Here is a 19,814-nt window from a genome sequence, read left to right on the forward strand (position 1 = left end):
CATATGGATATTTAACCTACTAATGCAATGAATTAGATTAATAGATATCCCACTGCTGGCCATCCTTAAAGTCCTGGAACAAGCCATGCTCTATCAGTCTTTAAATATACTCCTGAGCGACACATTATTCAGCTGCCTAGGCCTTCAGTAACATTTCCAAAAAGAGTACAGTATTAATTCAAGACTAGGAACTAGTGTGCCAGATTTCATGGAAAAAGACTTCTGTGCTCAAAAACCTTTGTTATCTGGCTGGCCACTTGATTTTGTAAATAGTTTTATTGGAAAACATCCGTGACCCTTAATTTATGTACTATTTCTGGCTACTTTCACACTGTAACAGCAGTGCTGAGTAGCTACTACACACACTCCATGGCCCACAAAGCCTAAATATTTACCTTTACAGAGAAAGTCTGCCAACATCTGGTGTAATATATTAAAATTTCTCAACTACAGGACTTTTTAACACTTTTAAGATACTACCACACACATGAAGGTTCAGTATATATCGCCATATTAATATATATACTAATTTGGTTTATATTTGGTTTATAACAAATATATATTTGGTTTATAACAAGCCATCCTATCTGGCTCACCACACATTAAAATGTTTTCTATTTTTCTGACATTATCTTTCCTTCTTCCACCTTCTTTTTTTATTTTTTTAATTTTCTAAAAAATAAATTTATTTTATTTATTATTTTTGGCTACATTGGGTCTTCATCGCTACGTGCGGGTTTTCTCTAGTTGCGGCGAGCGGGGGCTACTCTTCGTTGCGGTGCACGGGCTCCTCATTGCGGTGGCCTCTCTTGCTGCGGAGCACAGAGCTCTAGGCAGGTAGGTTTCAGTAGCTGTGGCACGCAGGCTCTAGAGCGCAGACTCAGTAGTTGTGGCACACGGGCTTAGTTGCTCCGTGGTGCGTGGGATCTTCCCGGACCAGGGCTTGAACGCATGTCCCCTGCATTGGCAGGAGGATTCTTAACCACTGCGCCACCAGGGAAACCCTAAGTTTTTTAATATGGTGTAAAAGTAAAGTTCCAACTTCATTTTCTTTTTCTTGCAGGTGGACAGCCAGTATCCCCAACACTTACTCATTGAAAAGTTGTCCTTTCGCCAATTGAATGATCTTGTCATCCTTGTCAAAAATCATCTAACCATATATATTAGGATTTGTTCCACTTTTTTTTAAACAGTTTTACTGAGGTATAACTCACATACCACATAATTTATCCTTTAAGTGCACAACTCAATGACTTTTAGTATACTACAGAATTTTGCAACATTACACAATCAATTTTAGAACATTTTCATCACCCCAAAAAGAAATCCTAACCCTAACCCATCAGCAGCCACTTATTCTCCATGACCTCTGCCCCATCAACTTTCTGATTCTATGGATTTGCCTAGTCTAGACATTTCATACATAATGAATCATACACTATGTTGCCGTTTGTGACTAGCTTCTTTCACTGAGCATGTTTTAAAGGTTCATTCAAGTCATAGCATGTATCAGTCCTTCATTCCCTTTTACTGCTGAATAATGCTCCATTGTATTAATATGCCACATTTTGTTTATCCATCTATCAGCTGATAGACACCTGGATTGTTTCCATAATTTTGGCTGCTATAAATATCAGTGTAAATTTTCATGTTGGACATATGTATTCGATTCTCTTGAGTATATTCCTAGGAACGCAACAGCTAGGTCATATGGTAACCCTATTATTTAACCGTGTAGGGAAAACCCAGACTATTTCCCAAAACGGCTGCACCATTTTAGATTCCCACCAGCAGGTCATGAGAGGTCCAAGTTCTCCACATCCTCAACAATACTTTTTTTTTTTTCTTTTTTGGCTGAATTGGGTCTTCGTTGCTACACGTGGGCTTTCTCTAGTTGCGGCGAGCCAGGTCTACTCTTCATTGCAGTGGCTTCTCTTGTCGCAGAGCATGGGCTCTAGGTGTGCAGGCTTCAGTAGTTGCGGTGCACGGGCTCAGTAGTCGAGGCACATGGGCTCTAGGGGGCACGGGCTTCAGTAGTTGTGGCTCACGGGCTCTAGAGCACAGGCTCAGTAGTCCTGCCGCATGGGCTTAGTTGCTCCACAGCATGTGGGATCTTCCCGGACCAGGGATTGAACCCATGTCCCCTGCTTTGGCAGGTGGATTCTTTTTTATTTATTTATTTAATTATTTTTATTTTTGGCCGCGTTGGATGTTGGTTGCTGTGCGCGGGCTCTCTCATTGCAGTGGCCTCTCATGTTGCAGAGCACAGGTTCTAGGCATGAGGGCTTCAGCAGTTGCAGTACGCAGGCTCAGCCGTTGTAGCGCAGGGGCTGAGTTGCTCCGTGCCATGTGGGATCCTCCCAGACCAGAGCTCGAACCCGAGTCCCCTGCATTGGCAGGTGGACTCCTAACCACTGCGCCACCAAGGAAGCCTGGCAGGTGGATTCTTAACCACTACACCACCAAGTCCACTTAACCACTACACCACCAAGTCCCCCACCCATACTTATTTATTGTCTGTCTTTCTGATTTTAGCCATTGTACTGGGTGTAAAGTAGTATCTCATTGTGGTTTTGAACTGCTTTTTCCCAGTGATTAGTGATTCCTTAGTGATGTCAAGCATCTTTTTATGTGCTCATTGGCCATTAGTCTATGTTCTATGGAGAAATGTCTACTCAGATTTTTTGACCATTTTTAGGTTATCTCTCTTTGTTTTTGAGTCATAACAGTTCTTTAAATATTTTGGATTCAAGTCATTCTTCCACCTTTAAACTATAAACTGAGGGTTTTTTTCTTTAGGTGGTCCTGTGGTGGTAACAGTGGGCTACTCTGAAACTAGGAAACATTCTTGTGTTTTACAAATTGTTGGTTAGGAATTCTGAATGGATTATATACTGACTTTATACTTGGGCATGTTAATGCAACTTTGGCCCTGAATAAATCTGATGTCACTTTCATTAGCTATTCTACATTATCTTTGGAGTGCAAAATTTACAGGGTCCCATGGCTGCTGTTCTGCCGAATTGGCTACCAATTCAACGGGTGATACAGCCTTCTCTTAAATATTCTGTCTCACAGTACAATTAGCATCTTCATTATCAATGTCCTCTGAACATTAGCAAGATTGAAAATATTATCTTTTATTATCTAATAATAGTGATTATTATTTATTACAGTGTTCTTCCTGGCAACATTTTTTTCTCTGGTTAGTATATTCTAATTTTAATATATTACTTTCCATTTATTGAGCACTTCCTATCTGCTAGGCATAGAAACAGGTATTGCATAGACTTCAGCTTACTTCATTTTCACCACCCCTGTGAGGCTGGTGTTATCCTTTCCATTTCACAGATGACTAATGGGAGGCTCAGAACTGAAATCTGACTTCAATGCCTGAGGGGTTTTGTTTTGTTTTGCCTTTTTTTTTTTTTTTGGATGAACCGCAAGGCTTGCGGGATCTTAGTTCCCCCACCAGGGACTGAACCCAGGTCCTAGGCAGCGAAAGCTCACAGTCCTAACCACTGGACGGCCAGGGAATTACCCCCTTCTGCCTGAGCTTTTAACCCTAACACTGCCTCAGAGAGGTAGAGGAAATACTACATGATATTTTTCATTTTGTGCTCTTAAAGATGCATGAACAAATGCAACTTCATGGAGTCAGCTGCTGAACCATGGACTTATTCAAGAAGAGCCCCTCTATTCTCAGTGCTGCACCTGACCAACTAGTGAGCCTGGGCAGGCTCCCTAAGCCGAGATTTCATCTTTGCTAAAATAAAGGATTTGAAGCACCAGGAAGAACATGAACTAAACCTCTCAGATCACTTCCAACTCAGACTTCCACAGTTCTAACTGCCACATGAATAATTATTTAGGTAACACAGTCTCTGCTGGACAGCAGGATAGCATAAGTAAGTTTATAAACCCAAGTATTTATTGATGGGATTCCCACTCTAGCTCACCGTACAGGGATTTCCTGTTATCTCAAAGCTAATCAGAGAGTTCTTAAAATAAATTTTACTTGCTAATTGCACCCTATACCATTTTCTTTAAAGGATGGGGGAAGGGCAGGTACAGGTTTAAGAAACTAGGAAGCACTTGTTAACAGAGATCATAAACTACACCGTCTCCTTCAGGCTACTTTGGGTCTGAGTTACCCAACTGCTACTGTTGGGTCACTTACTGAGCCAAGATTTACCTGTAAAAAAGAAAATAAAATAGAATCCCTAGAGGGGCTATCAGGGGAGAGAGAAAAACTTTACTTTTCAAGTTATATCTTTTTGAATTCTGATTTATTTTTTCACCTTGTGCATGTATTATCATAAAACAGAAGGAGGCTGTGGATCAGTTGGTCATCCAAAAGGATGAGACACACTGCTTCGTTTGGCCCAGATTTCCATTTTTTCTAGGAAATCTAGAAATAATTAAAAACACCACCAACAAAAAACATCCTGCTTCTTTTTTTTAAGGAGAGAGCTCTTTTAGACGAAAGTTAAGAAATTAAATACAAACCTTCCAACTTGATATGTGGGGACGGCTGTGGTTCCAAACCTTTGCATTCCATAGTAGTTAATAAATCCAATCTCCTTGAGAGAGTTCATGGCTTGTTCCACTTGGTCATCAGTTCCAGTAATATTTCTGTAGGGGCCCAAATTACCCAGAGAAAAAAATTTACAGGCCAACACATTCAGGGATGCATATCACAAGTGACATGGCTTGGCTTCTGTGCCTTTCCCTTGCCCCCTGCAGCTTTCTACCTCCTGAGGACACTGTCTTTTTAAAAAATTGTGACATATACACAACACTAAATTTACCTTTTTAGCCATTTCTAAGTATGCAATACAGTAGCATTAAGTACATTCATAATGTCGTGCAACCTTTACCACTATCTTCATCTTCGCAAATCTAAACTCTGCACCTATTAAACAGCAGCTCTCCACCTCCCCGTCCGCACCTTATACCCCAGGTAACTTTTATTCTACGTCCTACGTCTATGAATTTGCCTATTCTAGGTACTGAATATGAGTGGAATCATAGGCCGTCTTTTGTATTTCAAGGAGACGGCTTCTTTCCAAAGGTGGTGCTGAGTTTTTAGAGGGGTGGGCGTGTTGGTACAAACACTGCAGCTGTGTTTGCTCTCCCAGCCTCATTGGGCCCCACCCCGCCTTCCTGGCTGCCACGGGCATCTGCACCAGCTCACTGGGATTAACTGTTCTGAACAGACTCAAGGTGACACAGCAAGACCCTCTCTGGTCTGCATTCATACCCGCAGCTCTTTACCTGAGGACAACAGTGAAGTGATTCCCTTGAAGCTCTCCCAATTTCAGAGGGTTTTTCTGATAGCTGAAATTCCCTAGCTTAAAGTTCATCAAGCACTTATTCAAGTGGGCAAGTCTTTGTGCAGTTATTCTAAAAAATACGAAATAAAAAAAGAAGCAGAAAGAGGGTCATGAGCTATCGCCTGGCTGAAATGGTCTAGGACACTTTACTACAGAAAACGGCAGCTTGAAATGAGACTACACACTATGACGATGCAAAACAAAGGCACTGCAGCTGGTGGGGTGAGTCTACCTTTCATTTGCCTCTGGAATGTTCCTCCAGCATGAGGACACCTGTTCCTATTGGAATGATGTAACCTGGGCAATGTTTATATTCTTAGAGCCTCATGTTACTTACATACTGATAATGGAACAGTATCATCTGTGAAATTTTCTAGTTTTTGTGAGGGAAGAGGGGTGAGAAAGGGAGCAGAGAGCAATCCCTACAGGTAAAAAGATAGTTATTAAGCATTAAAAAAGTCAATTTTCATTTTCGTCCCTCAGAAAAGTATTGTAAACTCACTACAGAAAACTTGGAAAAATACAGAAAAGTACAGAACAAGAAAAAAAAAATTCAGTTTCATCACCTGAAAAAAAAATCTGTTAATATCTAACTTTGAATTTCCTCCCATTCTTTCTTTCTTAAATTCATGTCAGATAGATTTATATAATATTTATCTTTATCTGACTATATATATGTAGTCAGAATCCTACCATAATCTGTACCCTCCTGCTATCATTTAAATGGCATAAAATTTTCATGAAAAACTTCTTAAATAGTAATACACATAGAAAAAGAAATACAGTACTGAAAGGCCTCTGTTCTATCTCTATCCCTCAATACCCCTCCCCACTGGCAGCCAACATTAAAAGTTTCTTGTCTATTCTTCTAGTAACACTTTCTGAACACACAGGTATGCCTATTGTGTGAACTGGATGTAGAGTGCTCATCAGTGGCCTTGAATTCACTCTTCTCTCTTTTTGGAATTTCTTTGTAAGCTTTTAACACATATGTTATATATACAGAAAAGTGCACAGATCGTAAGTGTTCTGCTTGACAGATTTTCACAAAGTGAACACAACCATGTAACTAGCATCCAGATCTTCCCTTTCAAAAAACAATTTTTGTTACATTATAAATTGTTCAGCATCTTGCTTATATTCACTGAAAGAACGCATATTACAGACTGGGCTTATGCATACAGTCCTTCTAGAGCTGCCTCACTCTGTGTACAGCTTCAAAGAATGGCTGCTGCACTGCCTGGATCCTTTCTCTGACCTTTATCTGACCAGTCCCCTGTGATGGGCATTTAAATTGCTACCTATCTTTTGCTATTACAATCCATTCTATAACACATAACCTCGTATAGACTTCTTGGTGCATCTACATAAGTGAATGATTCAGATAAGCCCCTAGAATTAGAAGGCAGGGATCTTAAATTTTAACCCCTATTGCCCTCCAAAACAGTTACACCAATTCACACTCACACCATTAATATGTAAGTGCCTACTTCCTCAGGCCTGTGTCTCCTCACACAGCATGTTATAAACCTTTTTGAGCTCTGTCAGGCTGATAAGTTAAAAATGCTATCTTGGGGCTTCCCTAGTGGCGCAGTTGTTAAGAATCCACCTGTCAATGCAGGGGACACAGGTTCAAGCCCTGGTCTGGGAAGATCCCACATGCCGCGGAGCAACTAAGCCTGTGAGCCACAACTACTGAGCCTGCGCTCTAGAGCCCGAGAGCCACAACTACTGAAGCCCACGTGCCACAACTACTAAAGCCCACGCACCACGATGAAGAGTAGCCCCCCGCTTACCGCAACCAGAGAAAGCCCGCACAGCAACGAAGACCCAACGCAGCCAAAAATAAATAAATTTATTTATTTTTTTAAAATGCTATTTTGATTTTTATCTGAATGCTTCTTACTATGAGAGAAACTAAACATTTCTTCATTATCTTGACTGTGAAGTACCTGTTCGTCCTACTACTTATTTTTCTATTGGATTGTTAATATTCTTCTGTTTTCATATATTAAGGAAATCTACCCTTTACCACATAGCTTGCAAATATTATCTCCCATTTTGTGAGTTTATTCATAGTATTTTACACTTTAGAAAATTTCCCAACTTCATGTTAAAAAAAATCAAACTGGAGAAAATTGGCAACACTATAACGAAAGGTCTTATACCTCACCTGTAGATTTACCAATTGCTAACCGTTTCCCAGATTTACTTTACATATATTTCTAGATATATGAACACCCACACATTACACATATGCGCATACATACACACATGCAGGTAAAACCTATGTATTTTTCTGAACCATGTGAAGTGACCTGCAGACCTAGGGACACCTCACCCCTAAAGTGACTGCAGTGTGTCTCCTAAGAACAGCAGGGTCTCCCGTGTTTCTAACCACCAGTCACCCTCACGAAGCCTATGTAAATTCAAGGCCACTGATGAGCACTCCACATCCAATTCACCCAATTCCCCCAATAACATCACTTAGATTTTTTTTTTTAAACCTCCTTAAATTCAGGATCTAATCAAGAACCAGGACAATCATTGTTTCCTCACATTAAGGTGCCCACATTTTGGTGGGAATATCACGTAGGTGATGCTGTGGCTTTTTCAGTGTATCGCAGCAAAACGGTACCTCTCTCTCCTTTCCCTTTTTTAGTTGGTAATCTGTGGGGTGACATTTTAAAAATTCTGTGACTATCCTCTTCCCCCATAGTCTTTCATCCAACTGTTTAGGTACCCGAGGATAATTTTTTATTATCATTATTTTTTCGCTGTGCAGCACGTGGGATCCCAGCTCCCAGAACAGGGATGGAACCCGCACTGCCTGCATTGGAAGCACAGAGTCTTAACCACTGGACCAGCAGGGAAGTCCCCCAAGGGTAACTGTTGGCTGAGGCAAGTATTACTGTGTTGACTGCAAAAGACTGTTTTTCTATACCCACCATTCCTCCTATATTAGTTGGCATTCTTCTACAAACAGGACTGTACAGTAAAACTTTTTTTTTTTCATTTTCCCATTTAGGTTGTTAGATAATATAGAGCAGAGTTTTCTGTGCTATACAGTAGGTCCTAGTTGGTTATCTTTTCTTTTTATTTTATTTTGATTTAAAAAAATTTTTTTATTTATTTATTTTTGGCTGTGTTGGGTCTTCATTGCTGTGCACGGGCTTTCTCTAGTTGAAGAGAGAGGGGACTACTCTTTGCTGCGGTGCGCAGGCTTCTCGCTGTGGTGGCTTCTCTTGTTGCAGAGCATGAGCTCTAGGCATGCAGGCTTCAGGAGTTGTGGCTCGCAGGCTCTAGAGCACAGGCTCAGTAGTAGTGGCGCTCAGTAGTGGCTGCTCCGCAGCATGTGGGATCTCCCCAGACCAGGGCTTGAACCCGTGTACTCTGCACTGGCAGGCAGATTCTTAACCACTGTGCCACCGGGGAAGCCCTGATTATCCATTTTAAATACAGCAGTGTGTACATGTCAATCCCAAACTCCCTAACTATCCCTCCCCCATACCCTCCACCCCGGTAACCGTAAGTTCATTCTCTAAGTCTGTGAGTCTGTTGAATTTCAGTTAGTTGAAATTTAGTTAGTTGAATTTTTTTAAAATAGCTCTGGGATTTAAGTCTATTTAGGAAGGGTGTGCCTAGTCAGAGATTATTTTTTTTAAATAGTATCCCCAGGTATAAGTAGAGTACTTTTGCAGCTGTTTTTTTTTTTTTTTTTAAGAATTTGTTTATTTATTTATTTATTTATTTATTGGCTGCATTGGGTCCTCGTCGCTGCGTGCAGGCCTTCTCCAATTGCAGTGAGCGGGGCTACTCTTGGTGGCCTCTACTGTCACGCAGCACGGGCTCTAGGCGCGTGGGCTTAGTAGTTGTGGCTCGCAGGCTCTAGAGTACAGGCTCAGTAGTCGTGGCGCACGGACCTAGCCACTCCATGGCATGTGGGATCCTCCCGGACTAAGGCTCGAACCCGTGTCCCCTGCATTGGCAGGTGCAATCCTAACCACTGAGCCACCAGGGAAGCCCCAGTTATTGTTGTTTTAGAGTAAAAAGGGTACTTTTCCTTTTGTTTCCTTCTGGCCAACAGTAGTGACGTACTTTTCATCATGTCTCATTTACAGCAGTGCTGGCCTCCATGCTGTCCCTAACATACTAATCTTGACTTACTGGTCTTTTAAAGTCTACAATGGTTGTGGCAAAGAAGAAAAGAACTCTGGTACTGGAGTCCCAGGGGCTTTGACTGGCAGTTTCTGTTTACTGTCCCCAGTCAATTACTGATGCCCAAAGTGGCTCATTTAGAGAGGAATGGGAGGAGGTCAAGTCCTCCCGCTCTGCTTTAAATTATGGACTCTCTTCATCCTCGGCAACAAGGAGGTTAAGGAAAGAAGAGGGGAAAGCTGTTCACACACAAGTCAGTAACAGTATCACCTGCTGCTCAGTGGCTTTGGTTCTGCATTTTAAATTATCAGCATACACGTATCTTTTGGCTTTTTGTCTTTTTTTAAAAGGTAGATTGAGGAGTATAAATACTATACCAAGCACCTGGTTACAAAAGATAAATATTCATATTACATCTATCTGTAATATCATATATCTCTCTCTCTCCATCTATCTTCGCAGTGACACTGTGGCTGATACCACCTTTCAAATGGCTTTGTTAATATTTGGCAAAGCTTTGCCTCTTCCAGTGAAGACATATAAAAACTCAGGTAAGGAGTCAATTTAATTTTTTTCAGGTGGCTACTCAGTTATTTCAACAAATTCACTGACTCAAAACTTTTCTTTGGAACTTCCCTGGTGGCACAGTGGTTAAGACTCCATGCTCCCGATGCAGGGGGCCAGGGTTTGATCCCTGGTCAGGGAACTATATCCCACATGCATGCCGCAACTAAGAGTTCACATGCCACAACTAAGGAGCCCACCTGCTGCAACTAATAAATTAAAAAACAAACAAACAAAAAACCAACACTCTTCTTTGCTGATTTTAAATGCTACTTGCTTATACACTAACTCTGTGGCTATATCTGGGCCTGTAATTATTCTAATGCTACCCGTTTATGTGCCAGTATCATATTGCTTTAACTGCTATACTTTTTTGGCCATGCCACGCAGCATGTGGGATCTTCGTTCCCCAACCAGGGATCGAACCCGTGCCCCCTGCCTTAGGAGTGTGGAGTCTTAACCAATGGACTGCCAGGGAAGTCCCTACTATACTTCTATGATATGCTTTAAAATATACTGAGGCTGGACAGCTACACGTAAAAGAATGAAATTAGAACATGCTCTAACAACATAAACAAACTCAAAATGGATTAAAGACCTAAATGTAAGACCAGATACTATAAAACTCCTAGAAAAAAATATAGGCAGAACATGCTTTGGGCTTCCCTGGTGGTGCACTGGTTAAGAATCTACCTGCCAAAAAAGAATCTACCTGCCAATGCAGGGGACATGGGTTTGAGCCCTAGTCCGGGAAGATCCCACATGTTGCAGAGCAGCTAAGCTCGTGCGCCCCAACTACTGAGCCTGCACTCTAGAGCCTGCGAGCCACAACTACTGAGCCCATGCACCACAACTACTGAAGCCTGCATGCCTAGAGCCCATGCTCCACAACAAGAAGCCACTGCAATGAGAAGGCCACGCAACAGAACAAAGATTAGGCCCCGCTCGCCACAACTAGAGAAAGCCTGCACACAGCAATGAAGACCCAACGCAGCCATAAATTACTTAATTAATTATTTGAAAAGAACATGCTTTGACATAAATCATAGCACTGTTTTCTTGTGTCCATCTCCTAGAGTAATGGAAACAAAAGCAAAAATAAACAAATGGGATCTAATTAAACATAAAAGCTTTTGCATGGCAAAGGAAATCATAAACAAAACAAAAAGACAACAGACTGGAAGAAAATATTTGCAAATGATGCAACCAACGAGGGCTTAATTTGCAAAATATACAAACAGTTTATATAGCTCATTATCAAAAAAAAAAAAAAAAACAATAAAAAAATGGGCAGAAGACCTAAATAGACATTTCTCCAAAAAAGACATACAGATGGCCAACAGGTACATGAAAAGATGCTCAATATTGCTAATTATTAAGAGACATGCAAATCAAAACTACAGTGAGGTACCACTTCGCACCAGTCAGAATGACCATTAAAAAGCCTACAAATAACAAATGCTGGAGAGGGTGTAGAGAAAAGGGAACCCTCCTACACTGTTGGTGGGAAGGTAAATTGGTAACAGCCACTATGGAGAAGAGTATGGAGGTTCCTTAAAAAACTAAAAATAGAGTTGCCATATGATCTAGCAATCCCACTCCTGGGCATATACCCAGAAAAGATGAAAACTCTAATTTAAAAAGATGCATGTGGGCTTCCCTGGTGGTGCAGTGGTTAAGAATCTGCCTGCCAATGCAGGGGACATGGGTTCGAGCCCTGGTCCGGGAAGATCCCACATGCCATGGAGCAACTAAGCCTGTGCGCCACAACTAATGAGCCTGCGCTCTAGAGCCCATGAGCCACAACTACTGAGCCCGCATGCCTACAGCCCATGCTCTGCAATAAGAAAAGCCACCGTAATAAGAAGCCCGCACACCAGAAGGAAGACTAGGCCCCGCTAGCTGCAACTAGAGAAAGCCCACGCACAGCAACGGAGACCCACCGCAGCCAAAATTAATAAATAAATTTATTTTTTTTAAAAAAAAGATACATGCACCCCAGTGTTCATAGCAGCACTATTTACAAGAGTCAAGACATGGAAACAACCTAAACGTCTATTGAAAGATGAATGGCTACAGAAGATGTGGTACCTACATACAATAGAATATTAACTCAGCCATAACAAAGAATGAAATAATGCCATTTGCAGCAACACGGATGGACCTGGAGATTATCATACCAAGTGAAGTAAGTCAGACAAAGACAAATATTATATGCTTTTACTTATATGTGGTAAGAAATATATATACAAATGAACTTATTTACAAAACAGAAACAGACTCACAGACATAGAAAACAAACTTATGGTTACCACAGGGGAAAGGGGGAAGGGAGGAATAAACTGGGAATGTGAGATTAACATACATACACTACTATATATAAAATATAAAGCAATTATACTCCAATAAAGATATAAAAAAAATAAAGAAAAAATAAAATAAAGTTGTACTGTATAGCACAGGGAACTATATTCAGTATCTTGTAAAAACCAATAATGGGAAAGAATCTGAAAAAGAATATATGTGTGTGTGTCTGTGCGTTTATATACATATATATATATATATATATATATAAGTATAAAACTGACTTTGTTGTACACCTGAAACAATGTAAATCAACTATACTTCAATAAAAATAAATTTAAAAAAATTGAAACAGGTGGTAAGTTAGAGAAATCGATTACTATAAATCCAGAAATATCTTAGGGTGGAAAGTGTGGTTAAAATGTTTTACTAGTCTAAGTGTACAATTTACCCCACAGCAGAAATCATCATGAGAATGTTTCAATAAAAACATTTTAAAAATGAAAATATATATGTATTTATACGTATATATTTTTTATAGATATGTCATATATATATACTGAGGCTAATACCCCTTTATTATTCACTTTGTCCAGAATTTTTATGGCTAGCTCTGTGTCTTTCCCACATTATGATCAGCTTGATTACACTGAAACATTCTATTGGAATTTTCATTAGTATCAGCATAAATTTATACATTTATTCATTAGAGAACATTTATATGTATCCAAGAACAGGTTATAGCATTCATTTATTCAAGTCCTTTTACATCGATCAATAGCATTTCAAAGTTTCTTCATAGAGAGAGGTCTTATACTTTACAAAAATCTTTGTTTCTAGGTATGTTCTTTTCTTTTAAACTTTTTCTGTGTAAAAGAGTTTTTTCCATTATAATTTCTAACTGGCTGTCATCTGAATATTGATTTTTGTACATAATCTTTCCTATCTTGTATAACTTTCAGTCAACTCCTTGCATAGAAACAATAATATATCAGTAACAAAAACTGCAATTTGGCCTCCTCCCTTCTAATTTTTACACCACTTATTTCTTAATTTTGTTTTCTGTATTACAGTATGCCTAGAACAATGATAAATAGTGGTAATAGTGTGGTTATCTTTATTTACTTTGTTCCCAGCTCTAATAAAATGCTCTAGTATTTCACCATTAAACAGGACATTGGCTTTTCAGTTGAGACTTTCACACTTTGCCCTTTCCTTTAATAAAGAGCCTTTTTGAAAATTACAAATAATCTAATATGGTCAAAAATAATTCATCAATTGGAATTTACTTATTTAGCCATTCATTTAAGATTTTCCAGTTTGGGTCACCTGGGTTGTTTACAATTTTTCAAAATTACAAATAATGCTGCACAGTGTATCACTGTGCCTAAGAAAGCCGTTTTAAGTTTTTCTGAATTCAGACTTCCTCTGAAAAGACATCTACGCTGAGAACTACCAGAACAAAGAGCGCTTGTGCTTCACTTTGTTGAATACACTTCTCTCTTTACTACTCTGGACTGTGCAGTGTTTTTCAGCCTTGGTCCTTAAGCACATTCCTGCCGGCTCTTGTTATGAGGAGCCATGTTCCGGCTTTGCCTGGAAATACAGGGGTTGGGAGGACCTGGATGCGGCTCCTGGGCCCGGGGCCTGCACGAGAGGCTGTTCTGCCCCAAAGCACCTGGTCTATCAACCCAGAGCAGCTAATCATGGAAGCAGCCCCACAGAGGTGTGTGCCCCTGCTCTGCAGCCTCTGAATTTCCAACATTACATGAAAAATTAGTGGGGAAATTTTATCTTATTCCCTTGTTAAAAATATGCTGTTACTGAGTTAAACTGTTTAAAATCCACCGATATAATACCAGTTTGCCATTTCATCTCAGAGAATTCTTGTCTCCTTGCTGAAAATTTCCCCATACTCCCTGAAGACAATCAACTCCTTGATGCATTATCAATCAGTCTTATCTGTTTCCTGGTTCAATATGAGCAGAAACAGCCTGACCAAATTTCTTGAGGAAAAAACATTTGTCATTATCCCATTAATTATTATAAAATGTAGGAAGCTAGCCTGAGACGTGGGCAAAGCTCATACTCCTTTACCCTCTCCCCTGGCTCTGAATGCCCTGTCCAACCCGAGTACCAAAAAGGTGTAAAGTGGGTCTATACCAGCCTGGGCCAGCTGCTCAGAGGCAGCAGATCCAGGAGAAAAAGGGCACCACATCCTTGACTTCAGATATGCAGGGACAATGGTAGAGCCACAGGGCATAAATTAATCCAGAAACAGTATCCTGGAGTCCAGGCAGGAGAGGATGGAGGTGAACAGAGGGAGAACCAGGAGGACAGAACCCCTCTTTGGTCAGTAACTACTGTTGTAGAAACGAATGGAATATTTCATAAGAGTCAGGAGGAAAGAAGGAATCAGATAAGCGACTTGGCAGCTCTGGAGAGAGCTTATGGAGACTGATGCCCAATAGCCATGAAAGACAGCTCTGTTCTTTTTTTTTTTTTTTTTTTTTAAGTTGAGCTAAAGTTAACATAACAAAAAGGTTATCATTTTAACCATTATAAAGTGTACAATTCAGTGGTCTCTAGTATATTCACAATGTTATGCAACTGTCACCACTACCTAATTCCAGAACATTCCTCTCACCTCCAAAAGAAACCCTACACCTACTGACCCCATGCCCTAGATCTGCGGCTCCTAGCAACCACTAATCTACTTTGTCTCTATAGATTTCCCTATTTGGGACATTTCATACAAATATAATCATACAGTATGTGACCTTCTGTGTATGACTTCTTTTATTTAGCATAATGTTTTAATCCATGTCATAGTATGTATCAGTACTTCATTCCTTTTCATGGCTGAATCATATTCTACTGTCTATTCTTAAATACACAACATATATTTCTGAAACCCACTAGCACAGCAGAAAGCAAGAGCTACACTCAGTTCTCAGTGGTGTGGGTGCTCCCTGAGAACTGATGAAATGAAGCTGACAATACTTTTCACGATACCGTTCATAGTTTTAACTTTGATGATCCTGGATCAAGCTCTTCGGCTGTCAATTCACAGCAATTCTGTGAGTAACTTGGGACGACCAAAATCTTGCGTTTAAACATCAGGAGCCAACCTAAGCAGCATGTTGCACAAAAAAGCCTTTATTAACAAAGCCAGGGAAAGACTGGCCCAGGCTCAGAAAGGAGACTGGCAGGAAGAGGCAGGAAAAGAAACAAATCATGCTGAATGAGGCTGTTCCTGCTTGAGATCCTGTTAAAACTACTAGGTGACTTTGGAGAGTTACATGAAGCTGAAAAGCTGCTTATCCGGAGGATTGATCAATTCAGCAATAATTAAAATCCTTGTGTGGCGGAGTGGGTTTATCCTGTCCACCAGTTCTCACGGGAAAGGCCAATCTGTCCAGCCCCACGTATCCATTAAGCAAACGAAGGGTGCAGCCTGCATCCGCAAGATAAGTGCTATGTGCTTTCCAAAGGCCAACACTGAGGTGTCTAATATGGTTTCTTACTAAGTCAACAGGAAGATGATAAAGGCAGCAAAGGTCTATGAATAGAGCCGCACTGTGATCAAGTATGACACCTGGTGGCTGACGAAGAAGAGAAATAAATACCTTCACTCTTCAAAGATGTCACATCATAAAATGCAACAGAAAATAGCGAGATGCCATTTTTTGACCCTCAAATTAGTAAATTATTTTTTTCTTAGATCGTGATATGTGTCAGGGAGGATTCTGGAGAAGAATAAAGGTGATAAACTGGTACCACCTTTCTACAGGGCAAGTAAACTCTGCTAACAAAAACCTAAAACCTAGAACTTCACATTCCCTTTAAGGCAGTAATTCCGCTGCTAAGCTTATCTTAATGAAGTTATCACAGATGTGTGCCAAGATTTAACTCCGAATATGTTCATCATGGAACTGCTTATAATAGCAAGAAATGCGAAACTATGTAAACATTCAGAAATAGAACAGTAGTTCATAAATTAGGATGCATCCATATATTTAAATATCTTTTGCTACATATTAACAGGGAAAGAGGTACATCATTTATTGTTTAAAAGAAACGAACACATTCAAAACAAATATTTCGGTTTATAAGGAAAAAAGAGTCCCCTACAAAAATATACCAAGCCGTAAGCAAGGCAATCTCTGAGGGAGTACAATTCTGGTGGAACTTTCATTTTCTACCTAGTTCCTTCTGTGTTGAAAAAAAATTGAACCAATCTTTTTTTTTTTTTTTGCAGTACGCGGGCCTCTCACTGGTGTAGCCTCTCCTGTTGCGGAGCACAGGCTCCGGACGCGCAGGCCCAATGGCCATGGCTCACGGACCCAGCCGCTCCGCGGCATGTGGGACCTTCCCGGACCGGGGCACGAACCCATGTCCCCTGCATCGGCAGGCGGACTCACAACCACTGCGTCACCAGGGAAGCCCCTGAACCAATCCATTTTTTAATTTACGTGGAAAAATTCCCAGAGCTGGCCGGCCGGAAAGCACAGGAGTTGACTACAATGGTATTTCAGGACACCAAAGAGAAGGCAAGAACCTTCTGTACCCACCATCCAGAGCATGGAAAGCCCAAGCCCACGAGTCACTGCCGGTACCCGATTGTCAGGAGCTGCTGACGAGCCCATCACCCACAGAGGCTGTTTCAAATCATCACACTCTTTTAAAGCTCCCTTCCCCACTCCTGCCCCCTACACTCTCAGGAGACGACCCCACGTTCCATGTATCTCAAGGAGAGAGAGACCAGGCCACCAGGAGAGAGCACTGGCATCTTCAGGTATCTCCTCCCGCTCTCCCTCAAACACAGCGACACCACACCGCCACTAGTGAAGTCGTGGAGAGATGTTCTCACCCTGCCTTTACTACGACATCACGCCACTGTCCCAGGGTCAGTGAAGGAAAGGACCGGAAAATCCATTAGGATGCAACCGGGAGCTCAATCCTGACATTATCTCAAATGAATCAGAGGAGGGGTGGGAAAGGAGCCAGATGGCAGGTGACTGTGGAGCGAAGAGGAGGCGCCACCTCAACTTCTTTATGAAAAGATGGGAAAAGTACAAATACATACATGCATTTGTTTTCAGTGGGGATAGCAAGCATAGATGACTTTTTCATGACAAAATTAACACACGGTAAACCGTACATATTCAAAATGTACAAGTTTTAACATGTGAATGTTAAAACCTGTGAAACCATCACCACATTCAAGCTAATGAACATCTGCATCACCCCCAAAGTTTTCTCCTGCCCCTTTATTTCTCCCTCCCACCACTCCTTACCTCAGGGGGTGCATGAGGACAGAAGCCTGAGTTTGCCCAACTTCCTCCTTTCCCTCTGACCTTCACTGAACTGACTGGGTTCAGGCCCCTGTCCTCCGCCCCAGCATATGGCAGTAGCCCCGATCTCCGTTCCATCCCTCTTGCTCACCAACAACTCCTAAGCCTGTCCCTACACACGACTCCCCCTGTTCAGATTAAGGTCAAGTCCAAGATCCTAACATGACCCTCAGGGCCCTTCAGGATCTGGACCGTGCCTACCCATCAAGCCTTATTTCCTGCTAAGCTCCCACAAGACTCAAACACCTGCCAGGTACCAAATATGCTATGCTCCCCAAATCCTTTCCAGTGTCTTTTCACAAGCTCTTTTCTTGATGTGGAACCAACAACCCTAGACCCTCCCAGCCCTAGGAAACTCCTACCCATCCTTCTAAAATCTAGACAAGTGATTCTCAACCAGGGGCTATTTTGCCCTTCAAGGGACATTTAGAAATGTCTGGAGACATTTTTGTTTGTCACAATGCTGACATCAGTAGAGGGAATGCTACTGACATCTAGTGGGTAGAGACCAGGGCTTCTGCTAAACGTCCTACAATGCACAGGAGGCCCCTACAACAAAGAATTACCCAGTCCAAAATGCCAGAAGTGAAGAGGCAGAGAAGCCCTCATCTAGATGCCATTTTCTGTGAAAACCTCCCTGGCCTGCCCCCCACAATGAATGCCAAGCTCTGTCGTCAGGTCTACCCTAATACCCCAAATATACCTCTATTTTAGCATTTATCTCACTGTGTGATAAGTTCTGATTTATTTTTCTCTGCCATCTTTTTCATCTGTATATCTCCAGTGTGTAACAAAAGACCTCATTCGCTGTTCTGTAATTTTAAATAACTTATATTTAATAATGAATGAAAAAGAGAGAGAAAGGAGAGAAAGAGGCACTTATTCTCTTGACTCTACCACAAAAATCCTTTAAAAATTACTGCAAAACATTTTGGCTGCAAAAACATTAGAAAATACAGATAAGGAAGAAGAAAAAAACAAATAGAAAAGCAATCTTTTGAATAGGCAGAGGCACCATCTAAAGATGGAAGAGGTAAACTCCACAGAGCAAATCCAAGAACTCTGAAAGGTGGTGCTAGGAGTTTTGCAGTACGAATCCTGACATGTACTCACTACTTACTTGAGAACAGCAATCTCTTGAACGGTTATGGCCCTTTTATCTTTGGTTCCCATGTAGGAGAATATGTTTGGCTTGACTCTGATAAGACAAAAACAAAATCATCTGAAGTCATGTACCATTAGGAAATCATGCTTCTCATAATTTAAGATTTAAAATAAATATACTTAAAACCGTAATGGAATAAGAGAAGAGTAAGGACAAACTTTATTTTAAAATATACCCAGGAGGGCTTCCCTGGTGGCGTAATGGTTGAAAGTCCGCCTGCCGGTGCAGGGGACGCGGGTTCGTGCCCTGGTCCAGGAAGATCCCACATGCCACAGAGCGGCAAGGCCCGTGAGCCATGGCCGCTGAGTCTGCGCGTCCGGAGCCTGTGCTCCGCAACGGGAAAGGCCACGGCAGTTAGAGGCCCGCGTACCGGAAAAAAAAAAAAAAAAAAAAACAGGAAAACATAAATTAGTGTTCAAGCTAAGAAAGTAAATGATGCCTGAACAATTGTAAAGCAATTATACTCCAATAAAAGTGTTAAAAAAAAAAATGATGCCTGAACAACCCCCTCCTTAGCTGTGTGTGACTTTTTTAAATTATTTTTTTAATTTAATTGTTGGCTGCATTGGGTCTTCATTGCTGCACACGGGCTTTCTCTAGTTGCAGCGAGAAGGGGCTACTCTTGTTGCGGTGCACGGGCTTCTCATTGCGGTGGCTTCTCTTGTTGTGGAGCCCGGGCTCTAGGCACACAGGCTCAGTAGTTGCGGCTCGCAGGCTCAGTAGTTGCAGCTCACAGGCTCTAGAGCACAGGCTCAGTAGTTGTGGCGCGCGGGCTTAGTTGCTCCACGGCATGTGGGATCTTCCCGGACCAGGGATCGAACCCATGTCCCTTGCACTGGCAGGTGGATTCTTAACCACTGCGCCACCAGGGAAGTCCAGCTGTGTGTAACTCAGAATATTAGTACTAGCCAGCAACAGAGAAGGAAGTAA

At 41.3% G+C, this 19,814-nt stretch overlaps 1 protein-coding gene across 3 annotated transcripts in view; it reads right to left on the minus strand.

Moving 5' to 3' along the window:
• PUS7 (pseudouridine synthase 7) overlaps positions 1 to 19,814 on the minus strand; it is a 107,636-nt gene that overhangs the window by 9,971 nt on the left and 77,851 nt on the right. For all 3 annotated transcript variants that reach the window (XM_032642768.1, XM_032642769.1, XM_032642771.1), the window contains 3 exons: positions 18,840 to 18,917; positions 5,278 to 5,406; positions 4,510 to 4,635 (listed from right to left, as the gene is read on the minus strand). In XM_032642768.1, the coding sequence (XP_032498659.1) occupies positions 4,510 to 4,635; positions 5,278 to 5,406; positions 18,840 to 18,917 (333 nt within the window). The remainder of the gene's footprint in view (positions 1 to 4,509; positions 4,636 to 5,277; positions 5,407 to 18,839; positions 18,918 to 19,814) is intronic.

Source organism: Phocoena sinus, chromosome 9, assembly GCF_008692025.1.
Source record: "Phocoena sinus isolate mPhoSin1 chromosome 9, mPhoSin1.pri, whole genome shotgun sequence".
Taxonomy (NCBI): domain Eukaryota; kingdom Metazoa; phylum Chordata; class Mammalia; order Artiodactyla; family Phocoenidae; genus Phocoena; species Phocoena sinus.